Source organism: Budorcas taxicolor, chromosome 2 (assembly GCF_023091745.1).
Source record: "Budorcas taxicolor isolate Tak-1 chromosome 2, Takin1.1, whole genome shotgun sequence".
In the NCBI taxonomy this organism is placed as follows: Eukaryota; Metazoa; Chordata; class Mammalia; order Artiodactyla; family Bovidae; genus Budorcas; species Budorcas taxicolor.
The window spans coordinates 40,304,868-40,329,799 of NC_068911.1; the positions used below are offsets into that span (position 1 = coordinate 40,304,868).

General features: G+C 52.9%; 1 protein-coding gene across 5 annotated transcripts; it reads right to left on the reverse strand.

The window, feature by feature from the left end:
• Positions 1-824: 824 nt before the first annotated feature.
• Positions 825-9,243, reverse strand: ZNF205 (zinc finger protein 205). 5 transcript variants are annotated; one of them, XM_052662099.1, is made up of 7 exons: positions 9,004-9,243; positions 8,483-8,624; positions 4,641-4,854; positions 4,294-4,385; positions 3,818-3,938; positions 2,300-2,398; positions 825-2,040 (listed from the first exon to the last, which is right to left on the reverse strand). In XM_052662099.1, exons 2-7 carry the CDS (start codon positions 8,537-8,539, stop codon positions 965-967), a joined length of 1,659 nt encoding a protein of 552 aa, XP_052518059.1. In that variant the 5' UTR covers positions 8,540-8,624; positions 9,004-9,243; the 3' UTR covers positions 825-964. The 5 variants fall into 5 exon arrangements, with proteins under 5 accessions (XP_052518059.1, XP_052518068.1, XP_052518076.1 ...); XM_052662108.1 differs by having other exon boundaries at positions 2,300-2,401; XM_052662116.1 differs by lacking the exon at positions 9,004-9,243 and adding an exon at positions 8,240-8,314 and having other exon boundaries at positions 8,483-8,620.
• Between the last annotated feature and the right edge of the window lie 15,689 nt (positions 9,244-24,932).

A 24,932-nucleotide genomic window follows, 5' to 3' on the forward strand; every position in this document is an offset into this window, starting at 1 on the left:
TCCAACCAGTCCATCCTAAAGGAAATCAGTCCTGAGTATTCATTGGAAGGACAGATGCTGAAGCTTAAACTCCAATACTTTGGCCACCTGATGTGAAGAACCAACTCATCTGAAAAGATCCTGATACTGGGAAAGATTGAAGGCGGGAGGAGAAGGGGACAACAGAGAATGAGATGGTTGGATGGCATCACTGACTTGATGGACACGAGTTTGAGTAAACTCCGGGAGTTGGTGAAGGACAGGGAAGCCGGGCGTGCTGCAGTCCATGGGGTCGCAAAGAGTCAGACACAAGTGAGAGACTGAACTGTGCAAAAAGGCCAAGGAGGTGAGAAGTAGGAGAGGGAGATGGCATCCGCCTCAGAAAGGACCAGGAGAGGTAGGGGATCCCTCGTAAGTGAGAAATCCTCACTGGATTGAAGCTGGGACCCGAGGGATGCAGGTGAAAATGTGCAGCCACAAAATGCAGGCCCCAGTGCCTGAGACAGGAGACACGGTAGGCAGAAGACACTGAGCATGAATTGCCATGCTGACTCTGCCCTGCTCCCGACTCCCTAGGAAAAAAGCCATGGCAGGGCCCAGGGCTCAGCGGGAACACCTAATGACAAGAGCAACAGAAGTGGCCAGTTGGCTTCAGGTTGGAAACCTCTAGATTCTGGAATGGGTCCCAAGCCAGGTAAAGCTTGGGGAGGAAGGTGCCTTCTCAGAGGACTGAGTGAGAATGCATAGTTGCCCCGGAAGGCTCCACTTTCCCCACGAGTCCAGCATCAGCTTCCAGGGCCCCATGAAAAGAAGCTATAGGCTGTCGCTTGAATTCCAAGGCCTTTAATTTGCGGCGAGCATGCCTGGTCCTCATCTGAGCTCCTCCCGTGTTGCCACCCCCATGCCAGCACCTCCCTGCCTCCCTTCCTGGGTCTCCCAGGTCACACCCCCACAGCAGATGCCCCGGCCCCTCCCTCCCAGCCTCCTAGGTAGGGGGAGGTGGGGGTGCTGCCAGAGCCCCGGCCGCCCCCAGCATCAGCATGGCCAGGGCCTTGGGCCCCGCCGTGTGGATCTTCTCGTGCCGATGCAGGTTGGAACGCCGGCTAAAGCTCTTGCCGCACAGTGGGCAGGAGTAGGGCCGGACGCCGCGGTGGGTGCGCTGGTGGGCGGTGAGGTGCGAGCTGTGGCTGAAGCTCTTGCCGCAGTCGAGGCAGTGGTAGGGCTTCTCGCCGGTGTGCGTGCGGTTGTGCGCAATGAGGTTGGATCGCTGGCTGAAGCACTTACCGCACTCTGGGCATGGGTAGGGCTTGACCCCGGTGTGGGTGCGCTGGTGGGTGACCAGGGCCGAGCTCTGCGTGAAGCACTTGCCACAGATGGGGCACTTGTGCGGCTTGGCGCCCGTGTGGGTGCCCTGGTGGGTGACCAGGTCCGAGCGGCGGGTGAAGCGCTTGGCGCAGCGGTCGCACACGTAGGGCTTCTCGCCCGTGTGGATGCGCTGGTGCTGGATCAGCGTCGAGTGGTGGCTGAAGCTCTTCCAGCAGGACGGGCAGGTGTAGGGCTTCTCGCCCGTGTGGATGATCTGGTGCTGGATCAGGTGCGAGCTGCGGCCGAAGCGCTTGCCGCAGTCCGTGCAAGCGTAGGGCTTCTCGCCCGTGTGCGTGCGCCGGTGCGTCACCAGGTGTGAGTGCCAGCTGAAGGCCTTGCCGCACTGCTCGCACTTGTAGGTCTTCTTGCCCGCCTCGCTGTCCAGCGCCAGGCCCTCCTCGCTGCTCTCGGGGGCGGCCGTCTCCCCTTCTCTGGGCTGCTCTGGGAAGTGGCCCTCCTGGGTTTTCGGGAGGTCGGTATCAGGCGGGGCTGATTCCGGCTGTGCCTCCTCCACGGGACAGGGCTGCACATCGTCCTTGGCTGGCCCTGAGTTCTGACCGCTGGATGCTCGCTGCCTGCACCGCGGGGCCTCCCCCTGGGCTCTTCCCACTCTGCAGGAAGGACTTTTGAAGGCCTTTGCATCGCCAAGGGCTCCCAGGGATGCAGCCAGCTCCTCCTTGTCTGCCTCTACCACTCCTGGATAAACAGGGTTTCCAGCAAGAGAGAGGCTTTCATGAGGGCCCCAGGGGAGTTCTGGAGATGGAGATGAGGGCAAGCACCTGCGGGGCACCCTGGAAGCAAGAGCCACCTCCACACAGGAGGGGAGGTCGGTGGCCCCGCCCCAGGAGGGGCTGTGTGTCTGCACCCCACAGGAAACAGCCCGCACTGACCTGGGGCATCAGTGAGTGACAGCCAAGACCCCACTACCCCGCCCACCTGTCCCCTCTGCACGCACCTCTTTTCTCCTCCTCACGTCCCAACTGCCTGCTGGAGCCCGGGGCCTCGCCCTTGCCCTGCACTTGAGAGGCCCAGAAAGGTCTGTTGAAGGGAAACCCTGCTTGGAAAGAGATGCTGCGCTCAGTCAGGGCCCTTCGGGCTGCACAGTGGGAGATACCAGCACTCACCCTCCAGAGAAGTGATGGAGCAAAAGAGGGGGTGCAGCTCTGCAAACACAGGGCAAAACCAGATGGCCACACCCTCTCAGGGCACAGTTTTCGAGCATCGTCTGGACACTCTTCTCAGGGCTGGCCACCCCTGTGTCACACAGCCCCCAGCAGTGGCCCCCTCAGTCAGAATCCAGACGCATCTTCCTCTCCTGCACCTGCACCTTCCCAGGACCACAAAGAGGGCTCCTGGGACAGGGGCAGTGGGCAGAGAGAGGCCAGCAGGAGGGCTGGGCTGAGAGGGCTGGGGACACAGACCACCCATACGTCAGGGACCACGTCCCATTTGCCAAGTCCCCCAGGTTTGAGGGCCTGGGAATTCTGGTCAAGCCAGGAAGACAGCAGAGGGGGCCCTGGGCTTCATGACCTGATCCAAGCCCCATGGGAGCAAAGGAACGCGTGGACCAATGGGTGGTTTAGGGCATTCATGAAGCCCACCATGGGGCTGTGACTGGAGGTTGGTTCCCTCTGATCTCCCAGGACTTGCATGGACCTGCTGGCCGAGGCCCCAGAGAGTCCCAACACTGGGTGGTGAGCAAACCTGAGATAATTACAGGCATGAGCAGAGCCACTGCTGTGATCCTGAGGCCTACCACCAAAGTCAGAAGGTGGAACCACCCAGTCTGTGGCTCCACCGAGACTAGCAGGTGTGTAACAGACATGCAGACAGACCAAATGAATGAATGAACGCTCTGATTTTCCCATAAACCCTCATAAAATTCTGTCATGAAAACTAGAGCCTGAATTTGAGGAGTCAAAGCCCTGGGACTTAATTACTCACCATGAGAAAAACCGAGGGAACCAAGGCCCCTCTGAGAAGAGGACATTGCCCTGGGAGAGGAATGTGACAGCTCAGAGTCAAAGGCCTGGAGGGACCAGCTGGCACCGTTCCCCATCCCCTGGGCCTGCAGCCTGGCCCAGAGCAAAGCTTTCTGCTCAGACACCTCTGAAGCTGGGCTTGGAGGGGAGAGGAAGGGGAGCTACTGGAAGGAGCTAGGGAAGAACTGGAGCACAGTCTCTAGGTGGGCATTGTCCAGCATGGCAGCCGCTGGCCATGTGTGGCTGCTTCAGCTCACATCTGAGCTGATTAAAATGAGATAAAAGAGCTCAGTGGCTCCAGCTGCATTTCAAGGACTCACTAGCTACATCTGGCTTGAGGCTACCACATCAGCACAGAAAGGACACTTCCACCACTAGGAAGGTTCTATAGGACAGTGAGGTCTGGATGAACTGCAAGAGGGAATTCAAGCCATGGAAATGGGGGAGGAGGTGGCAGTGGACGGGCCCCGCTCTGACTTCCCAGCCCTTACCCAAGGACAGCCCACTCCTTTTCTGCAGGACCTCCCTGTAGAAGCTCTGCTGGGTGTGGTCCAGCCGTCCCCATTCCTCCCTGGAGAGGTACAGAGCCATGTCCTCAAAGGTCACCGGCATCTGAAACAACACAGAAGGCCCCCTCTCCGGGACTCATTGGGACGTGGTGGAGGCGCTCAGTGGTGCCAGGACGAGGACAGACATGGATCCCCATCCTGCTGACTGCGGTGAGGCCCGCCCTGGGTCTGCTGGTGAAGCAGGGCAGCTGCCTAAGGAAGACTTTGGGGGCAAGAACCATGCGACTGTGGACAGCACAGGACAAAAGCAAGACTCCCTTTCGGCACCACTTCCAAAGCTCAGGATCTCTGGCCCCCACCCTCAGGTCCAGCACTCGGATCCGGAGCACAGCTCCATCACAGACGCTGTCCCTTCACGTCTTTTGGCTCCTCCTCCAGCCCTGGACATGGACACTCACCTGGGACCAGGCAGTGAGGAGCGCCGTGGCCATCTGCCGGTCTCTGGTCCTCCCCTCGCGGGAGAGCACAGGGATCTGGGGGGCTGGGGGGGCTGAGAGGGGAGAGAGGTCCTCAGGTGGCCACCTCATCCTGCTTGGCCCTCCTGCTCCCGGGAGTGAACGAATGCCAGGCCCACCAGGGACCTCCCGCTGCCTCCAACTCCACCCCCAACCTGACCCGAGAGGAGGGTCAGTGGGCTCTGAGGGTGAGTCGGGCAGCTTCTGCGGGGAAGGTGGGGCAGACACCTGGGTCTCCCTACCTGGGCTGGGAGCAGGGAAAGGGCCCCTCTCCCCATTCCCTTTCTCACCTCCTCTAGGCAGGAAACACACTTTCTCCTTAGCGCCCTGGCTTAGGGGCACCCAGCCCTGTGCTCCTTGAGCTCTGGTCTCCGGCGACACCCCTTCAGGGTGTGGCTCCTCTGGCTCCACCTTGATGCGGGGTGACTCCCGGGCCTCTCCTAGAGGCACTGGCCCCTCTGACTCAGAGAGCATTTCTTGACAAGAATGCCCATGACCTGGAGTCTAGGAATGACAGCAGCATCAGCACTAGGACAGAGGATGGGAGATACAGAGGCAGAGCCCGCGGGTGGTGGAGCGTACACCCAAGGGCAAGGCTGCCCTGCTCCCCTCTCTGTCCCTGAGACCCGCACACCCTGGTTCACGCCCACCAGCAAGCAGGACCGTGGGGGAAGGAAGGGAAGCTGGGCATGGCCCTGCAGGTGCCCACGGGGCAGACACCTCTTCCCAACGTGAGCCTCACACCTCCCATACCAGTGTGGATTGTTATTCTCTAAAAAAAAAAGCAAGAGTGTTCTAGAAAAACATCTAGTTGTGCTTTATTGACTATGCCAAAGCCTTTGACTGTGTGGATCACAATAAACTGTGGAAAATTCTGAAAGAGATGGGAATACCAGACCACCTGACCTGCCTCCTGAAAAATGTGTATGCAGGTCAGGAAGCAACAGTTAGAACTGGACATGGAACAACAGACTGGTTCCAAATAGGAAAAGGAGTATATCAAGGCTGTATACTGTCACCCTGCTTATTTAACTTATATGCAGAGTACGTCATGAGAAACACTGGACGGAGGAAGCACAGGCTGGAATCAAGATTGCTGGGAGAAATATCAATAACCTCAGATATGCAGATGACACCACCCTTATGGCAGAAAGTGAAGAACTAAAGAGCCGCCTGATGAAAGTGAAAAAGTTGGCTTAAAGCTCAATATTCAGAAAACTAAGATCATGGCATCTGATCCCATCACTTCATGGGAAATAGATGGGGAGGGAGCAGAAACAGTGTCAGACTTTATTTTGGGGGGGCTCCAAAATCACTGCAGATGGTGACTGCAGCCATGAAATTAAGACGCTTACTCTGTGGAAGGAAAGTTATGACCAACCTAGACAGCATATTAAAAAGCAGAAACATTACTTTCCAACAAAGGTCCATCTAGCCAAGGCTGTGGTTTTTCCAGTGATCATGTATGGATGTGAGAGTTGGACTATAAAGAAAGCTGAGCACAGAAGAATTGATGCTTTTGAACTATGGTGTTGGAGAAGACTCTTGAGAGTCCCTTGGATTGCAAGGAGATCCAACCAGTCCATACTAAAGGAGATCAGTCCTGGGTGTTCATTGGAAGGACTAATGTTGAAGCTGAAACTCCAACACTTTGGCCACCTCATGCGAAGAGCTGACTCATTGGAAAAGACCCTGATGCTAGGAAGATTGAGGGCAGGAGAAGGGGATGACAGAGGATGAGATGGCTGGATGGCATCACTGACTCAATGGACATGGGTTTGGGTGGACTCCAGGAGTTGGTGATGGACAGGGAGGCCTGGTGTGCTGCGGTTCATGGGGTCAAAGAGTCGGACACAACTGAGTGACTGAACTGAACTGAATACATGAGGAAAGAGTGTAGTTGGGTCAGGTGAATAGTGTTCCCCCAAAATTCATGTCTACTTGGAACCTTATTTGGATTAAAGGTCTTTCAGATGTAATGGAGTCTATGGTCCATAGAGTCGCAGAGTCGGACACAACTGAAGCAACTCAGCACAGATATAATGAGTTAAGGATCTTGAAATGAAATCATCCTGGAATCAGTTGGGCCCTAAATCCAGTGACTGGTGTCTGTATATGAGGAGAGGACCCAAGGATTTCCCAGTGGTCCAGTGGTTAGGACTCCAAGCTTTCACTGCCAAGGGCCAGGGTTTCATCTCTGATCGTGGAACTAGGACCCCACAAGTCAAAACAAAACAACAAAATAGAGGGCATAGAAACAGAGGCAAAGCCATGTGAAGTTGTTAGTAGAGATTGGAACGATGCTGTCAGAAGCCCAGGGATACCTGGAGGCACTAAAAGCTGACAAGCAGGAAGGATCTTCCCCTAGAGCCTTGGGAGAGGGCCCTGCCAACACCTTGATTTTGGGGTTCTGGCCTTCAAATGTGTGAGAAAATAAATTCTGGTTGTTTTAAGCCACCCACTTTGTGGTCCTTTGTTACAGCAAACACAGGAACCTAACATACCCAGGCTCTGAGATCAGACAACAGCCCAAGGTCACAGAGCTGGGAGTGACTTGACCAAGACTGGAACTCAAGTGGAGCTGACCCATAAGGCACCTCCAGGGCCACCACTTCTTGAAAGTGACAGGAAGGCCTGTGGCCTTGGGCCATTTCAGGCCTTACTCAATTGGTCAAAGAAGCTGGAGTTTCTGATTTGGAAAAAGTCCAAGAGTACCTCTAAATGTGTTGAGTTCCTGCATCCACCTAGGTCTGATGGAAAGAAAACTCCCAGGCTCATCCCCTTGAGCACTGCCTCCCACGGTGGGACTTCCAGGGCCCTCCCTGCCCCCTTCACAGCAGCCTCAGGGCCCAGCCCTCTGGGAGGCTGAGGGGCAGGCTTTGGAGTCAGGCTGCCGGGGCTGAAATCCGTAATCTCTGGTCACTAGCCTTTCAGCCCAAAGCAGAGCACAGCATTGGAGAAAGTCACTTCCCTTGTACTGGGAGGTCCTGTGAGGCCTCATCTCACCCACAACACTGGGCACCAGCCAGTCTCCTGCTGGGAACTCAAGTCTATCCCTCCACCTCCCACCCACCTGGGTACAGGTTAGGGTCTGGACGAGAAACACCTTAAGCCAGGAGTCAAAGTGCCTGAGAGCCACATGGGCCTGGTGGCCTCTGAGACCTAGCTGCTCTACCTCCGCACTGGAGACACGCGAGAGCTACCCTCTCCAGAAAGTTCTGGATGAACAAAGAGCGGTGCTGGTAATTATTATTATCACTCTCCTGTGGGAGCTGACAGAATCCAATCCGTAGCAGAGAATGCTACGGACCTGTGAGGCCCATTGGGTGTTACAAAGGCATGATGGAGGGGAAACTGAGCAGCGGTAAAAATTCTTTGTGCTTCTACGATATGAACACAGAAAACACACACTTGATTTGTCTTTGCACTTGCAGCCACTGGAATCCTAGTTGAGGAGTTCCAGGTTTCTCTGACCCAGGATCTAGTTGCTATGGGTGGTGCTGGTTTATAAGCTGCAGTAATGAGCTCCTAGGGGCTGACAAGCTGCACACAGACGACTCCCCTGCCTATTATCTTCTCCCAGCCTCCCCACCACCTGGCGAGACAGGTGGGCACGGCAGGCACATGATCTGCATTTTACAGACGACGCCTGGTTCCCAGAGGCCAGGGGTCTGCGCAAGCTCGCACACTCAGCTGCAGCTGACTCAGGTACTCCCATGGCTGGTGACCCTGGTCCTCCCTCAGGTTAATTACACACACACAGGAAGGACTAAGTGCTCAGGCCCAGAGTGAGAGGAGCTGGGGACCCAGGCAGAGGGGTGAGGCTTGCCATGTGCCCATTTGCCCAGAGCAAACCCCACCTGTAGGACTCCCCATGCAACCCCCTTACCATCTTATGTAGCTTTTGGTCTGCTGACTATGAATTCACCAGGCAAAGGAAAACAGTCCCATAGAAGTCAATTCCCTGGTGGAAGGTATTTTCCATCATACCTTCTCTTCAACACCCCCGAACCCATCTACCAGCCTTGCTCCCTCAGAGAGTCTAACTCTTTCAAATGCCCTGCCCTGAAAAATCCCCTCCCACTCCAATCCTTCCAGTGCGTGCCTTCCCTTCCCAACACCCCTTTCATACCTCTCGGGCTCTCTCCTTGTTCTGGGTAACCCGGATGCCTCTGTCGTCTGCAGACATTTTTTTAAATCTCAGAGCCAGAAAGCACCGTTGAGTCGTTTTGTGCTCGTGTTGGCCAAGCCCCCTCCAGCTTCTGGCCAGGAGCCTGGAGGAGCAGAAGGAAATCAGCCAGCGTCTCCTGCACATCCCCTGAAAGCCCCGAGATCCCCACGCGGGACCAGACCCATCCTTGGCCCCAGTCGGACATAAAGCCTCCCGGACGCCCTCCAACGGCCTCTCTAAGCTGTTTTTGCTTCCTCGCTCTGACTGAATGCTGTTTTCTGTGATCCCCTTTATCGCTGAAGCAACAACTCCGAATCTCAGAGCAGCTGGGTTAGGGAAAGCTGACACACACACACACACACACACACACACACACAGACACACACAGACACACACACACAGACACACACACACACAGACACACACACACACACACACATACACACACACACACCCCTGCCCTCGACCTGACTCGGTCCCACCTGGGATCCCGAAATTGAGCCGCCCGCTCTCAGCAGCCCTCCCTGCGGCTGCAACCACCCGCCCGGGCCGGGCGTCCATCCTGCTCACGGTCCCGCACGAATGGTGTCCTTCCTCTCTCCGAACCCGGTCCAGGCCTCCTCCTCTCCCCGCCAGCCCGTAGCCTTCCACCTTTGACCCCGGCCCCTCCTGCCAGCCGGCCACCCGCGCGGCTCTCGGGATCCAGGCGCCCTCCCAGCCCCGCTCTCACCGACGTGAAGGCGGAGGGGGCGCTACGGACGGCGGAGCCCCGCCCCCGGGGAAGGGAGTCTCCGCAGCCTGCACCCGGCGCAAGGAGCCTGGTGGAGACTGGGATTAGGAACGACAGGAAGTCCCTCCCAGATCCCGTTCCCCACGCAGCTGCAGCCCTACAGGGTTCCCAGCCTGGAGGGTTCCGGGTCTGGGGTCCCGAGGCCGGCTGCACCTGCTCTCGGCCGGCCAGGAGACGACTCCCCAGATCCTCCTTGCTGGCTCACAGCCGCTTTATCCGGCCTGTACTCGTGAAACCAGCCAAGCAGGGGCGCCAAAGAGGGAACATAGATTTTGTCGAAGGATTTTGATATTTGAAAACGTTTCAAATGTGCAGCTGTCCTTACAGGACGGACACTGCCCAGTGGAGGGACACGGTGCTCCTTTTCAGTACACAGTTTTTGAAGGTCTTATCGGTGTCTCCATGGAGACATCCTTGGATTTCATTTAAGGCTCCCACAGTGGTCAGCAGGTCCTCTGAGGGCATAGTAAAATCCCTCAGAATTCTAGGACTCCGAAAACAAGTTGAACTCCACAAGCAGAATTGCAAACCCAATTTCCTGCAAACCCAAAAAATGCTGCAAGGGCCAAGTGGGGAACCAAAGGTGGTAAACTGAGAGCAGATCCCTAATGGGAGAAATATGGGTCCAGGGTTGCTCTGGTTGTTCCCCTTTCTCAAGACAGTCAATCTTATGGGGACTCTCCTAAGTTTTAAGTTTTGGTATCTAAGTATTGTTGTTTTTTTTTTTAATTAAACCCTTGTTGAGCGCACACAGCAAGCACACCAAGGGGATGGTACAGGGGCCAGTGGTGTCTGTTTTCCTGGGTGACGAGGATGCATCTCAGAGGACCTTAAGGCTGGCATGGAGGTCTCGCTGCCTAAGAGCAATCCTAGGAAGCAGAGAGACCTGGGAACAATGCTCTACCCCCCCCACCCCCACCCCACATGCCTCACACCTTGGAAAGATGTGGGATTAATCTCATTTTTTTTTTCCAGACATCTTCCCCCCCCCCCCCCCCCCCACTCCCAGCTCCCTCTCAAGGCTAGGGATAGAAGTGACATAGGGGCCTGACCCAGCATGGGGTCCCAAACCCTCAGACAACACTGGTGGCTTCATAGTCCGCCTCTCCGCCTCCATCTTTCCCTCGGATCCTGAGAACTAAGTTTCCCAAAGTGGGAGAGCAGAGACTATGCTTCACTTCCTGGGGCAAGGCACCCATTCCTCCTTAACAGGGCACAGGAGACTGGGTGTCAGGAAAGGGGTGAACGTCAGCCCTGTAGTCAGATACCAGGAAGATTCCTCCTGGAAACGTTTCCAGGCCCCCTGCCTTCTGCCCATCAGAGTCCTCCGAGATGCATCCACGTCACCCAGGAAAACAGACACCACTGGCCCCTGTACCATCCCCTTGGTGTGCTTGCTGTGTGCGCTCAACAAGGGTTTAATTAAAAAAAAAAAAAAACAAACAATACTTAGATACCAAAACTTAAAACTTAGGAGAGTCCCCATAAGATTGACTGTCTTGAGAAAGGAGAACAACCAGAGCAACCCTGGACCCATATTTCTCCCATTAGGGATCTGCTCTCAGTTTACCACCTTTGGTTCCCCACTTGGCCCTTGCAGCATTTTTTGGGTTTGCAGGAAATTGGGTTTGCAATTCTGCTTGTGGAGTTCAACTTGTTTTTGGAGTCCTAGAATTCTGAGGGATTCTACTATGCCCTCAGAAATGAAAAATTGAAAAATGAAAAAATGAAAAATCATGAAAGAAAAATTACCCCTGGAGTTTGATTCTGGTCAGTATTTTCAGGTGTTTTAATCCTCAAGGTAAAGAGAGGTGAACAAAGTTGTATCAAGAGTCAATACTGTTTTCAAGCCAGAGAGGGTTATAAACTGAGAGAAAAGGCACAAGGGGCCCTGGAAAAGATGACCTGTGAAGTCTGGGAGTGTTTCTTCATCAAGTCGGTGTCCAGAGTAAAGGAATTCACCCTGAGGTGGACCATCTCACACATGGCAGACCCAGGAGTATACCAAGGGCAGAGAGAGTGTGTGTGTCTTGATTTCTGGGCAAACGTTTCTCTATCAGACGAAAGGGGCTACTTCAGGGATACTGAGAAAGCCCAGAGGTTTGGATGCCACTATGGGATCACCTAAACTAGACCAAATGAAGTCTCAGCATTTATTTAACTGTTCAGAAAATATTTATTGAGTACCTACTATATGACAGACATTAACTCCTTGGAAATGAGAGGAAACCATTCCAAGGCTTGCTCTAGGCCTGAGCAGGTCTAGGAGGAAGGATTATCAATATTTGCCGTGTGAGAACTGCACTTCCTGAAAGACTTCAGAAAGGCGCCAGGGCACAGTGAGTCAATAAATAAAGCGGTCAAAAACAAATGCCTTCAGTAACCAGGTAGTACTGAAGATCCCCTGGAGAAGGGAAAGGCTACCCACTCCAGTATTCTGGCCTGGAGAACTCCATGGACTGTATAGTCCATGGGGTCACAAAGAGTAGGACACGACTGAGCAACTTTCACTTCACAATAAACGATCAGTGCTTGGGGTATAAGACTGGAGTGAGAGGGACTTCGAAGGTCTCAAGAAATCACATTTTGTTTAAAAGGGGTGTTTGGGGGTTCGATATAGCCAAAAACTTGAGGATTTTTCAAGAGAAGTCAAAAAAGAATTCAATTTTTATGTGAAATATCCTGAGGTTTGGATGTTGATGACTAAAACCAAAAAGCAGTTTAAGAACTGTATACAATTCCAACAGAAAACATCTGCTGTCTTGTTTCACAGGCCACCAGGTTAGGGGTGTACTTACCTCAGGAGCCTGTTTACAAAATAATTGTCACGGATGAAGGGGCTTTTTGGAACTTCAGGGACGGGAAATGCTCAACAAATGCCAACTCTGGTATCCTGTGACTTCAGTGAGCTTGAGTAAGAAAATGCTATCTTTAGTAAATATTGGGTTGGGCAAAATGGATTTTTGGTCAACCCAATAACTCTGTGAATTACCCCCAGACTGGCCTGTGAGCTGATTCAGGTCTTAAAGAGGACCTTACAGAAACAGCCAGGATAATAAAAACTAGAGGAAAAAAATCATTTGACGTAAGAAAAACAAACATGTACTAATTAAGATGGTTAAACCAGGCTGGAGACAGGGTACTGCAGAGATTTATTTAGCCTTAGGAAAGAAAGAGGATAAGGCAAATAAAGGAATGTGAGAGAAGCCAAGAAAAACAGGAATAATCAAGTAATATCAGATCAAATGTTAACCACTGAAAAAGAAGACGCTTGCTCCTTGAAAGAAAAGCTGTAACCAACTTGCTCCTTGGAAGAAAAGCTATAACCAACCTAGACCGCATATTAGAAAGCAGAGACATTACTTTGCCAACAAAGGTCTATCTAGTCAAAGCTATGGTTTTTCCAGTAGTCATGTATGGATGTGAGAGCTGAACTATAAAGAACTTTGAGCGCCAAAGAATTGATACTTTTGAACTTGGAGAAGACTCTTGAGAGTCCCTTGAACTGCAAGGAGATCAAACCAGTCCATCCTAAAGAAAATCAGTTCTGAATATTCATTGGAAGGACTAATGTTGAAGCTGAAACTGCAATACTTTGGCCACCAGATGCGAAGAGCTGACTCATTGGAAAAGACCCTGATGCTGGGGAAGACTGAAGGCAGGAAGAGAAGGGGACGTCAGAGGATGAGATGGTTGGATGGCATCACCGACTCGATGGACACGAGTCTGAGCAAGCTCCGGGAGTTGGTGAAGGACAGGGAAGTCGGGCGTGCTGCAGTCCATGGGGCCGCAAACAGTCGGACACGACTGAGCGACTGAATTGAACTGATAAGTGTTAGGTAGGTGGAGCCACAAATTAAAAAAAAAAAAGTTTTTAAGAAGAAAAATAACTAAGAACTTTCAGGGCAGTTGGAGATCAGGTCGTGAGCGTTCACGCGGCCGGCGGTCCGCTGACCCCCGGAGGTGTACAGGGAACCCGCGACTCCATGCCCGGGGCTGCGAGGTGGCAGCTGGAGGACGCATTCGGAGCCAAGCGAGGCCCAGAATGCGCACAAGTCGGCGCAACCCAGCTGCGCTGCCAGCAGAATACCGACGCGGGGAGCGCGTCGCCCAGGCAACGACTCTACCGTCCCGCCCGCAGAGCGCAATCCAGTTCGCGCCCCCGAGGGCAGCCCCGTAGGGGCTGGAGGGTGATCCAGTTGCTACCTGACCTTGGCTGGTGTGCCCGCGTTTCCCGTCCCGCTGCCCATTTCAACTTCCGGTTTTCCTGGGTCTCTCGTGGAGCCCGCCTGTGGACCAGGGGCACGTGGGCAACTGGGGCGATAAGGACCGAGGGGCGGACGCCCGGGAGCCCTCAAGTTCCCCGTGGGGAGAATGGGACTGGCCGCGCGAGGACCGTCTGCTCGAGAGCGCCGGCTCCGTGGACTCGTGAGCGCGAATTCCCGCCCAGCGCTCAGTTCAGCCTCCCGGGCCACGGATCTCCGCCCCTCCACGTCCGATGGGAGTTTTGTTCCAAAAATGAGAGTGTATGCTGCTAACTTGCTCCCTCTACGTAGGTGACACATATCTTACAGATGTTCAGTATGAAAAACATAGAAATAGAGAAAGCAAAGCATGCAGCCTGTCAAAGATAAACACAACCAGACATTAGTAAGTGGTGAAAACAGGTTTTATGCGGTATCTACAGACAGCAAGGCAAAGAGCTGAGCTCCATCCTATGTGCAGAGGTGACTGGGCGTTTCAAAGGGAGAACTGGGGTGTGGCAGAGAGGTCAGTAGAGTCAGAAAAGTGAAAAATTACAAAAAGCCGGTCAGTGAAGATGCAGTTGGGGGAGGGGGGTGCCTGCCAGCTGGCAGATGTGGGAGTCGGGAGTCCATCCTCCCACAGGAAGGGAGACAGAGGCCCTGTTCTTTCTGATGAGTACATTTCAAAAGTATGACTCTCAGGGCTGTGAATCAGGATGCTTCAGGGTTGAAAGAGACATATGTTCACATTATAAGCCTTTAGTAAATGCTCTAAGAAAGTGAGGTGAGGGGCCCATCATCAGGTGTTGGCTAGAACACATAGTAAATTCTACAGCGTGGAGCTATCTCGGGCAGGCATTTTAAAGGGGGGCTGCAGTCATCATAGCCTTATGCTGCTGGAAGCCGTGCTAGAGTTCAGTCAAGTCTTGGTGCAGATTTGGACAGACGGTTATGTGCCAAGAGTTCTGCCGTTCTCAAGCAGTGCCTTGCTGTTTTGTAACTGTGGCACATTCTGTTGTGTGGCTACATCACAATTTACTCACCACCCACTCCTTGATGCCCCAGCCTTGCAGCAACTGAAACTACCCAGCAGCTCTTATGATGGAACCTTTGCTTCTTTCCAAGGAGTGAACAGACTAACATCTGGTTTTTAAAAAACACCTTGGTATTGGCTGTGCTGGGTCTTCTTACTGTGCAGGGGCTTTCTCTAGTTGTGGAGAGTGGGGGTGACTCCCTAGTTGTGGTGTGTGGGTTTCCCTTTGTGGTGGCTTCTCTTCTTATGGAACATGGGCTCTAGGGCTTGTGGGCTTCAGTGGGGGCTACATATGGGTGCAGCACTCGGGCTTCAAAGTGCAGGCTAAGTAGTTGTGGGACTGGGGCTTAACCCTGAGGCTTGTGGATCTTCCTGGACCAGGGATTGAACCTGTGTCCCCTGCAGGGGACTGCAAGGTGGATTCTTAACCACGGGAACACCAGGGAAGCCCCTAACCTCTGATCTTGCAAACAGGGCAGGTAGAGAGACTGCCAACCCCAAACCTGGCTCCTGGATCTCAGCTGTGATGCTGACTTAGAAGTCTGCCCATCACAGTTGACACATATGGCGCTTTCCTGCCCTGGGCAAGCTCCAGGAGGACAAGGAGGCTCCTCCCTAGGCAGCAGCTCCAAGCATTTCTTACCACGATTGTCAAGTCTGGCAGCTTCAGCCAGGCAACCCATGAACACCAGGGCCAGAAAAGCCCCCAGAAATGTAGAGTTGACTGGATGTTTCCCAAACACCCTCATCCCACCTTCCAGAACATTGTCTCTACCTAGGCGCTAAAGACAGCTTACACTACAGATAGGAAGGGGACTGTCTACTGAGACTGAGCTCAATAGTCACTCCACCTGGCTCTTTGGGGGTAGATACTAGAGTACATTAACTTACTTTCTCCTTAGAAGTTGCTGCATTTTTAGGAAACCAGGTCACTGTCATTATCCGCAAATACCCTTCGCTGTTGCTGTGGCTACCTCCTGCTGTCGGATACCCTAAAGTGTCCCCCAGTCTTGGGTAGAGTTTCAGCCCGCATTCACTCACAAAAGTGAAAGACACTGAAGCAGGGATGGGGGCACTTACGAGGCGTTGTGACTGGCTACGCATCAGAGAACCCTCCTAGAGGCCACTCATGGGAGCAGATGACAATGGCACTCAGACACCCGCCCTTGATGTCCTTTTCAGCTAATGTTTCCAGCCCTTCATCCTGCTGCATGCAGTCTCTGCCCCCTGCCCTCAGCTCGCAGACTCCCTCCTCTACATGTCATGTGGTCTTTCGCAAATATCTCTTTTATTTTATTTTTTTCACTTGACTGGGTGTGAAAGAAATGTATAACTTCCATTAGTTTTACTTCTCCTTTTAAAAATCCTATTTTTGTGAATGCTTTATAATGTGAAAAAAATCAGTAATGATAGGAATCGGGGCTCCATGGAGAAATGGCTGGTCCTAGGACTGGGCGGAGAAAGGCACAAGATGAGTCTGCACACATCGGGAAAGGACATGGTACCAGCTCCCTGCACAGGTGGGACAGAACCTTCTGAACCTGACTATCCACATACCCTATCACACAGCGATTTCCTCCTGGGCACACACCCCACAGTCACACACCTGTATGGTTCCCAGAGACCTACAAGAGCTATTAAGTATGGCCTCAAACTGAACCCCCTCCCCCCTCAGTAGCGACAGAATGAATAAACAACACCACGGGGGCACATCTTCAGGGAATCAGAAACATGTGGATGAGTCCCCCACTGTGGAGTAAGGTCAGAGGAGAGTTCCTCTTGTGTGACTTCATTGGCACGGAGTTCCAGAACAGACCAAACTAATCTGCTGTGACTGGAAGTCAAGATCGAGATTATAGGAGAATGGAAGTGACCACAAGGAGGCACCAGAGTAAAGTACCAGTGAATTCTGATTTGCTTGGGATGCTGGCTCAAGGGCTGTTTTCAGCTGGGGGAATTTCAACACGTTCTTCATTTTGAGTTTGCACACATATTTGTGCAGTTCACCTAAAAGTTCACTTTAAAAGAAAAAAGGAGGGAGATTTCCCTGGTGGTTCAGTGGTTAAGACTGCACTTCCAGGGCAGAGGCCAAGGGTTCGGCTGGGGAACTAAGATCCCACATGCTGTGCAGTGTATGGGGTAGGGTGGGGTCGGGGAGACGAGAAAGGAAGTGAATGAAAAGAAGCCAGTTAGGCCATTGCTATGATCCAGGCAAGAGAGGATGGTGACCTGGACTTGGTAGTGGCAGTGGCGGTAGAGAACACAGATGTAAGCAATGTTCAGGCTATCAGACCTAAGGAACTTGGGGACTTATGAGATGGTTAAGGCTCCATGCTTCCAATGCAGGGGGCACAGGTTCGATCCCTGGTCAGGGAACTAAGATCCCACAAGCTGCATGTTGTGGTGAAAATAAATAAATTAATTAAAATAAAATGGGGGAAGGGGTGGCAGGTACCATGTCCAACCACAAAGGCAAGCCAAGGAGATAGATGAGGGAAATAAAGCATTCAAACTGATACAGAAAGAGCAGAAGAAACTTGAGGAGCTAAAAGCTAAGGGGCCTCTGGTCACAGGTGGAATTTAGAAATCTGGGAAAAAGGAGTGTTTGAGGCAATGACGATCCTTAATCCCATGCATTTTTAAACATCCGGACTCCCTGCCATAACATCTGTCACCACCTATAGCTAGAATGAAGGGGCGTCCCTGGTTCTGCCTGCAATACAGGAGGCTAAGGTTTGATCCCTGGGTCAGGAAGATTCCCTGGAGAAGGGAATGGCTACCCACTCCAGTATTCTTGCCTGAAAAACTCCATGGACAGAGTGGGACACGACTGGGCGACTAATGCACACATAAGCTAGAACAAAGTGTTGTCTTGGAACCTATTGTACCTTTAAGAAAAAATTTCTGTTAAAAATAAATAAATCATACAGTGGTTCACCTTCTCTTTAGCTCTCAGTTTTCTCTGCTTTAACTGTGAGATCATAGTAAACCTAGCCCAGATTTCTGCCAAAGTGTGGTTCTTAAGTCTTCATTCTGTCCTGATTTCTGTACCACCTGGAATTAAGCCAACTCATTAAAAAGAAAAAAAAAGAATGAAGAGGAGGACCTCCCTGGTGGTCCAGTGGTTAAGGATCCACCTTCCAGTGCAGCAGACATGGAGTTTAATCCCTAGTGAGGAAACTAAGATTCTACGCGCCCCAGGGCAACTGAGCCTCCCCTGCTGAGGACTGCTCTCCTCCCCGCACCCTCCCCTCTCAAGAGCTGGTGTGCCCCAACAAAAGAAGTCCGAATGCCAGGAGCAAGACCCAGTGCAGCCAGAATAAATAAAAGAATGTATCTCAAAATTTCTTACATACATAAGAATAATGAGGCCAGGGTAGTGAGGTGGGATCAGTTTGGCGTGTTCAGAAACTGAAAGGCAAAGGAAAAGAGGACAGAAGATGAGATCCGTGGCAGGAAGAGGCTTTGGGCTGAGCCCCAGGCCGAGCTGTCTGGACTTAGTTCTGAGTGCCACAGAAAGCCACGGAAGAGCTTTAAGCAGCACAGTGAAGGGATGCAATTAAATGACCTGCCCAAGTCACACAGCAGCAACCAGCAGAGCTGACTGCAGCTGGAGCTCACAGAGGCAATGGCTGGCTCCTGCCAAAGACACAAGCTGAAAAGCCAGGGGAACAGCTTTCATTTACAGACACTCAAGACAGAGCTGAACAGGCAGTGCTCACTCCTGCTCTCATCAGAACGCCCAGTGCCTTTGTCCCAGGGCTGGTCCTCAGTGAGGGGTCTGCCTGTGCCATGAACACTCCTAATTACTCCCTCAAGATGGCAGCTGCCCAGAGGAAAATGCTAAGATGTTACTAATGCAGTTTAGAAACGTACTTAAGCCACTGGATAGTGCGTGTCACTCAGCCGTTTCCTACTCTTTGCGACCCCATACAGGCCATGGAATTCTCCAAGCCAGAATACTGCAGTGGGTAGCCTTTCCCTTCTCCAGGGAATCTTCCCAACCTAGGGATCAAACCCAGGCCTCTGGCATTGCAGGTGGATTCGTTACCAGCTGAGCCACAAGAGAAGCTCAAGCCCCTGGATAAGCCAGAGCCTAATCAAGGGATCACAGTGTTTCTAACAGTAGCTCTTCCCAGAGCTGGAGAAGGATTTTCTCCTTTTGCCCTGAATTATTCTGAATGGAGGAATCCTATGAAAACTGAAAATACAAGAAATTTGTTTTTCTTTCGCAATCTCTGAAGAGATAACAGAAAAGATGAAGACTGCATCAGTCAGTATTTTCAAGGACTTTCACTGACCTGGATAATACTAGACATATTTTTTTTCATATTTGATAAATAAATGGCAAGTTGGGGCTTGTTTTTTGTTTGTTTTTAGACACCAATTACTTTCCCTCAAAATCTAAGGTAACAACTAGAATAGTTTGTGTTCACTTTCAAGATAATTCTAGAAGATATTGATATATACACTAAACAGGTGGATGTATATTAAAAATCCTTTCGGGATGCGTTTATCGTTTACTAAATGGAGTAAAGTAAACTTCACAGAATTTTCCTCTCTTAGCGGCTAACACTCTGGGACAGAAGAGTGTATTTTCAAAGATGAGGACAAATTTGAAGGAACTTAAGGTGGCTCAGATGGTAAAGTGTCTGTCTACAATGCGGGAGACCCGGGTTCGATCCCTGGGTTGGAAAGATCCTCTGGAGAAGGGAATGGCAATCCACTCCAGGACTATTGCCTGGAAAATCCCCTGGACAGAGGAGCCTGGTAGGCTACAGCCCATGGGGTCACAAAGAGTCAGACACGACTTAGCCACTTTACTTCACTTCACTTCAAATGTGTATTAAGCCTCTTTTTTGGCTTGCGGCGTCTTAGTTCCCCCGCTGGGGACTGAATTTCCGCCCCGAAGTGAAAGCTCGGAGTCTTAACCACTGGATCGCCAGAGAATTCCCCTAAGAACCCCGCTCCCCTATTTTTTTCTGCAAAGTAATTTGAGCTGCTGCTGCTGCTGCTAAGTCACTTCAGTCATGTCCGATTCTGTGTGACCCCATAGACGGTAGCCCACCAGGCTCCCCAGTCCCTGGGATTCTCCAGGCAAGAATACTGGAGTGGGCTGCCATTTCCTTCTCCAATGCGTGAAAGTGAAGTTGCTTAGTCGTGTCTGACCCTCAGCGACCCCATGGACCGCAGCTTTCCAGGCTCCTCCGTCCATGGGTAGTTCCAGGCAAGAGTATTGGAGTGGGGTGCCATTGCCTTCTCCAGTTTGAGCTTATAAAAGTCAGAAGGAATCCTCGCCTCAGTGATCTGGTCCTGCCCAGATTGTAAGCCTCAAGGGGGCAGCACTCGTGTCTGTATTCAGCACTGGGTCCCTGGGGTCAAGGACCATGCCTGGACGCACTCAGGGAAGCAAATATTTCCCGAATGAATGATGCGCGCGCGAGGTGGGCCAGCAACACGGATGTTAGTCAGGGCCCATCCCTGGGTGGCGAGTTAGTGGTGGAGGAGGCCAAAAGCTAGTGTTGATCTTGCCTCACTTGCCTTGCTGCCAGGACGCTGTTTCTGGGGGTTGGGTCAACTTCATTTCTGCTTTTCTGACAGATTTCCAGGGAAGGTGTGCACCTGAGTCGGACGCCTGGAAGTCACTGTCAGCAGCGATCACCGAGCCTGGCCGCTGCGCTCCCGGCCAGTTCCCCGAGGTTCTCACCCAGGCCCGAGGCACCGAGACCACCACGTCGGATCGTTACCCGAGGAAGCGACGTCCTTCCTGCAGCTCTGCCCCATCGCGTCCGGACGGGGCCCGCTGCTCCCGGTCGCAGGGCTCGGACCTGGCCTAGTCAGTGAGGGCCGCAGCGCTCGGCTCGCGGGTGGATCCTGGAGGCAGGGCCGGGGCGGCGGTGCCGGGGTTGGGGCGTGGAGGCCCGGCGGAGTTGGAGGGGTGCAGGACACACCTCCGCCCCGCCGCCCCGGCCACGCCCAGGGGCGTGGCCTCCTTTCCATGTCCGGGGTAAGGTTTCATAGTCCCGCCCCGTTTGAGGTTCCCGGCCCCGCCCCGGGCGGGGGCGCGACACCCCCGCCCGCCAGTGAGGTGCAGGGAGTTAGCCTCTCGGGGCGCCAGGTACACGGTGCCAGTAAACGTCGCTGGACGGGGTGGGGGGCTCTGCCCAGCCGTTCCTCGGGCATTCCGTCCATCCTCACAAGTGCCAGGCGCTCGGCAAGGAGCAGAGAAGGGATACCGCCCGCTGTCCTGTGAGATTCACACTACAGTTAAAGGAACAATGTCCAGGTGCTGTCAAGGGCAGGAGACTAGACCCGACCCGGGGAACCAGAGCGAGCGCAGGGTCGACCACTGAGAACGGCAGGCGCCCTGAACGCCCAGCCGGACACCGCGGACTCCCCAGAGGGAAGCGCCCATCCCGCTGGGGCCAAGGACACGACCCCAAAAGGCCCTTTAGACCAAAGGGAAAGGCTTGACTTTGGAGTTGGACTCAAGGCTGTTGGTGAGGCCACATCTGCTGCTGGGAGCCCCGCTTAGTCACTGATAAAGAGGGGACAGAACCCACCCCTAAAGATTCTTGGGAGGATTTTAGGTGGCAGTGTCGACCGGTGACCTCTCTTCCCCAACACATGGTCCTGCTCTGTTTTCTTCTTAGTACCTGTGGCTTGCTTCTGTGCCCTGGCACGTAAACCCCCTGAAGTCTGGAACTGCCCCTCACGTTTAGCTCAGTATCCTCAACACCAGCAGCAGGCCCTTGGCAAAGATTTGCTGCATGAATGAAATGCCGACCAAAGAACCACACACACAGTAGGCTTTTTTTTCTGGCCATACGTGGAGATAAGGGGAACCTCCCAGACTAAGGCTTGAACCTGCCCCACCTGAGTCTGGGAGGAAGCACATGGTCTTAACCACTGGACTGCCACGGAAACCCCAGCAAGCATTTTTAAATGGCAGCTCTTGTCCCCCACCAAACATACAGGTTGACAGACCCTCAAGGGGCACAGAGCCAGTCCTGACTAGGTGGGTCTCAGCTCTTACTTGGAGGGGTAGTTACACTCTCAAATGCAAGCCAAGGTTGGAATCCTAACCGGCTGCTTTGTCTATTTCCCTGGCCCCGCCCTCTCCCCACCCCGCTCCCAAACTGGGAGGTTAAGGGTTAACTCAAGGAAGCCCCCCCTCACCACCTGGATGGGATTGGGGCAGGGAACTTCCTGTTCCATTTTCTCGGAGTCTTTCCCCAGGTTGGCCGAAGCTGACTCTGGCCCTGTGGGCCCTCAGAGAACACCCCCACGAGAGGTGAGTTGCAGGGAGGCCTGGGGTGCAGGGTACCAAGGATAAACTTAAGGGGTTCCTTGTAGCTTGGAGAGAGAAAGGGGGCTCCAGGCCTCTGGAGGGGTGGTGGGGTAAGGCATTAGAGTGCCAGAAGAGTCTTGGGCGGACGTGGTTGGTTTGTGCTGTGAAGCCCAGTGCTGGGGAGTCCAGGGCTGGGAAGACCGGGAGGCCTGTGTCAGTGGGGGCATTTGGGAGGGTCACAGGACTTCCTGTGACGTGGGCTTGCTATGCCCTCTGGGGAGCAGAAGGCAGGCTCCACGTTCCCCCAGGTGGACTGACCGGGCTCCTCAACTCAGCTCAGGACTAGAGAGGCACACAGCCAACAAAGACGAGCGATCCAGGGAGCAAGGGGGAGTTTCTGGCCAAGGACCCCGGCTCTGGGCGCCCCCGTTGTCTAGGTGGGTCTTGTGGCCACCCGGGCTGGTCTACCTTAAGCCTCTCCGCCACTCTAGGCTCCAAGTTAAGCTGGTCAAATACCGGAGGATGGCTGAAGAGCGCCACACCCTGCCTCCTGCAACCCAGCTCACCCCCCACAGATGCGCATATTCACAGAGCTTTTGTCCTGCAGACTTGGGGGCGGGAGAGACTCTCCTGGCCAACGTCCCTGGAATTCCACCTCTTTCAAACCTTTTGGTGAGACCTCACCTGAAGCTTGTGGCATCCCATGAGTTTAGGCCTGAGGGTTGGAAATTTGAATGCCCTTAGTTTTTCAGATTTGTGCTGTAATATTCTGGTTTAGACTGGGCAGATCACACACGGCGGGAGGGTAATTGGGTCCTTTTCTGTTTCTGAGCTTTTGCACCGTAAGATCAGTGTTCTCTCCTTAAAGCAAATCTTTACTTCCTCTGGTGTGACCTTGAGCAAGTCACCCATCCTCTCTGCACCATCCTCTTTGCACCTGTCAAATGGAGAAATTATAGTAAGATGAGGGAGAGGAAGGGGAGCTGGGAAGATGCTGGAGGGGGTGGAGGGAGCTGGGTCTTGGGGGCTGGTCAGGTAGCCAGGACACAGGCCCGGGTCTGTGTTGTAGCATCACGACCCTCTCCTCCGAGCTGGGAAGTGCTAGGCTCAGTGTCCTGTGTTCTTTAACCTCATTCAACCCCCACTCACCCCACCTGAAAAGGAGGTTCAGAGATCCCTCAACCCCGAATGAAGAGGGCTTAAACTATCAAAGCTCTTGGCCAGGCCAACCTCTCCCTGACTCCATCACCAAGGCTGGGTTGCCTTCTTGGAAGAATGTCTGTACCTCTGTATCTAGGTGTCCTGAGCTGTAACATGGTCATGATAGGATAAGCTGTTGGCCGTTGTTTGTGTTTTTACTCAATGAGAACAGCCAGCACTTAGACGTGCGCCCAGAGTGTACTGTCTGCAGGTGTGGGCACCGCTCTGCTGCCTTTACCTGGTGGGAAGTGATGCAGGAGGGCTTCTGCCCAACTCCCTGCCTTGGATCTTTGCGTGTGGGTGGGGAAACAGGTCTGGAAAAGGCTCCTTCGCAGCCCTGAGGCTGGAGCACAGGGAGGGCAGAGAGATGTTGGAACTTGGGTTTCCATAACCATAAAGTAATCCCTGCCTAGACTGAAATATAAAAGTGACTAAGGAGTTCCAGGGTGGTTCAGTGACTTAGGATTCCACGTTTTCACTGCCAAGGGTGCAGGTTCAATCCCTGGTCAGGAAACTAGGTTCCCGCAAGCCACGAAGCTGAGCCAAAAAATAAAATAAAAGTGCCTCAAAGCTCTACAAGCTTGTTCGGAAGTGTAAGCCTCCTGGCTGGGTTGTGCTGAAGGACTGAACTGAGTCCTCTAGGAGTGGGGCTGAACTTGGGTCAACTCCCTCTAGGTAGGTCTCCGCTAGCCCCAAAGGAATGAGCAGTCTTACAGAACCAGTGTCCCCTGATGCCAAGTTAGAAGCACTTTTTTTTTTTACTGTTAGCTAGACTCACAGGGATGTTGTGATGGATACCTCCCAGTGGACAAAGGAAGAATCCAGGATTAAAAAAAAACAAACTAGGAAATAAAGGTAAATGTCTGTGTCTCCCACTCATTACCCAGCTCCCCAGGCTGCACCCACTGGATGCCTCTCTGCTTTGGCCTGCCTCGGGGACACATGTATCACAAACCTTTGGAGGCAGTCAGCTTAGTCTCATGTGGAAACCCACCCACCGACCCCATCTCCCTGGCTCATCCTGGCTTGTCTCCTGGGATGGAACCCAGGGAAGGAGACTGGGACACTAGGTGGGAGCTCATCCCTGCCCTGGTCAGCTGGGTGATCTTGGCTTTGACCCCTGAAAGCCACCTCCAGCACCAGAAAGTGAGAATCAGGACGTCTGGTTAAGGAGTGATCCCATGCATGAACTACACCCACCACCCACCCTTTTATCTTTAAAATTCTCAAACTTCCAGAGAAGTTGAAAGAGCAATGCACTCAACATCCATACACCCACCTCCCGGATTCGACAACTGCTATAATTTTGCCACTTTTGCCTTGTTGATCCAGAAGTGTGGATGAAACCTCACGCCTCTTCACTTCCAAATCCTTAACATTTTCTAAGAATGAAGACACTTCCAACATAGCGCAAGGCTGGAATCCCATCTCCGAAGTTGCTAGTCATTTCCCTTATCGGCCAGGGCTCCACCAGATTCAGATTTCCCCAACTATTTCCCCAAAGCTATTTCCCCAGAATAACTTTTAGCACCACCACCCCTTCTTAAAGGTCAGGATCCAGTCAAGGTTCCCACGTTTCCTTACGTCAGCTGTTAGCCTCCTCTACAGCAATGTGCCTACAGGCACTTATATTTTCATAACAGACTTGGAAGAACTTGGGCCAGGTTTCTGGGAATGTCCGGTCTTTCGGATCTGTTTGGTTGTTTACTCAATGGATCATTTGGCTTGTTTGTTTTATAATCGTTTTTAAAATATTTTTATTTATTTTTGGCTGTTGGGTCTTAGTTGCGGCACATGGGCTCGGTAGTTGCTGAATGTGAGCTTCTATCTAGCTGTGGAGCCCGGACTTAGTT

Coding starts and splice junctions, on each gene's coding strand:
- ZNF205 (XM_052662108.1), bottom strand. CDS start 8,539: ATGTCTGCAGACGACAGAGGCATCCGGGTTACCCAGAACAAGGAGAGA. Junction 4,386..4,640: donor GTGTTTCCTGCCTAGAGGAG/GTGAGAAAGGGA, acceptor CTCCCCTCTCAG/CCCCCCCAGCCCCCCAGATC. Junction 2,402..3,817: donor AAGGAGTGGGCTGTCCTTGG/GTAAGGGCTGGG, acceptor TCTCTTTCCAAG/CAGGGTTTCCCTTCAACAGA.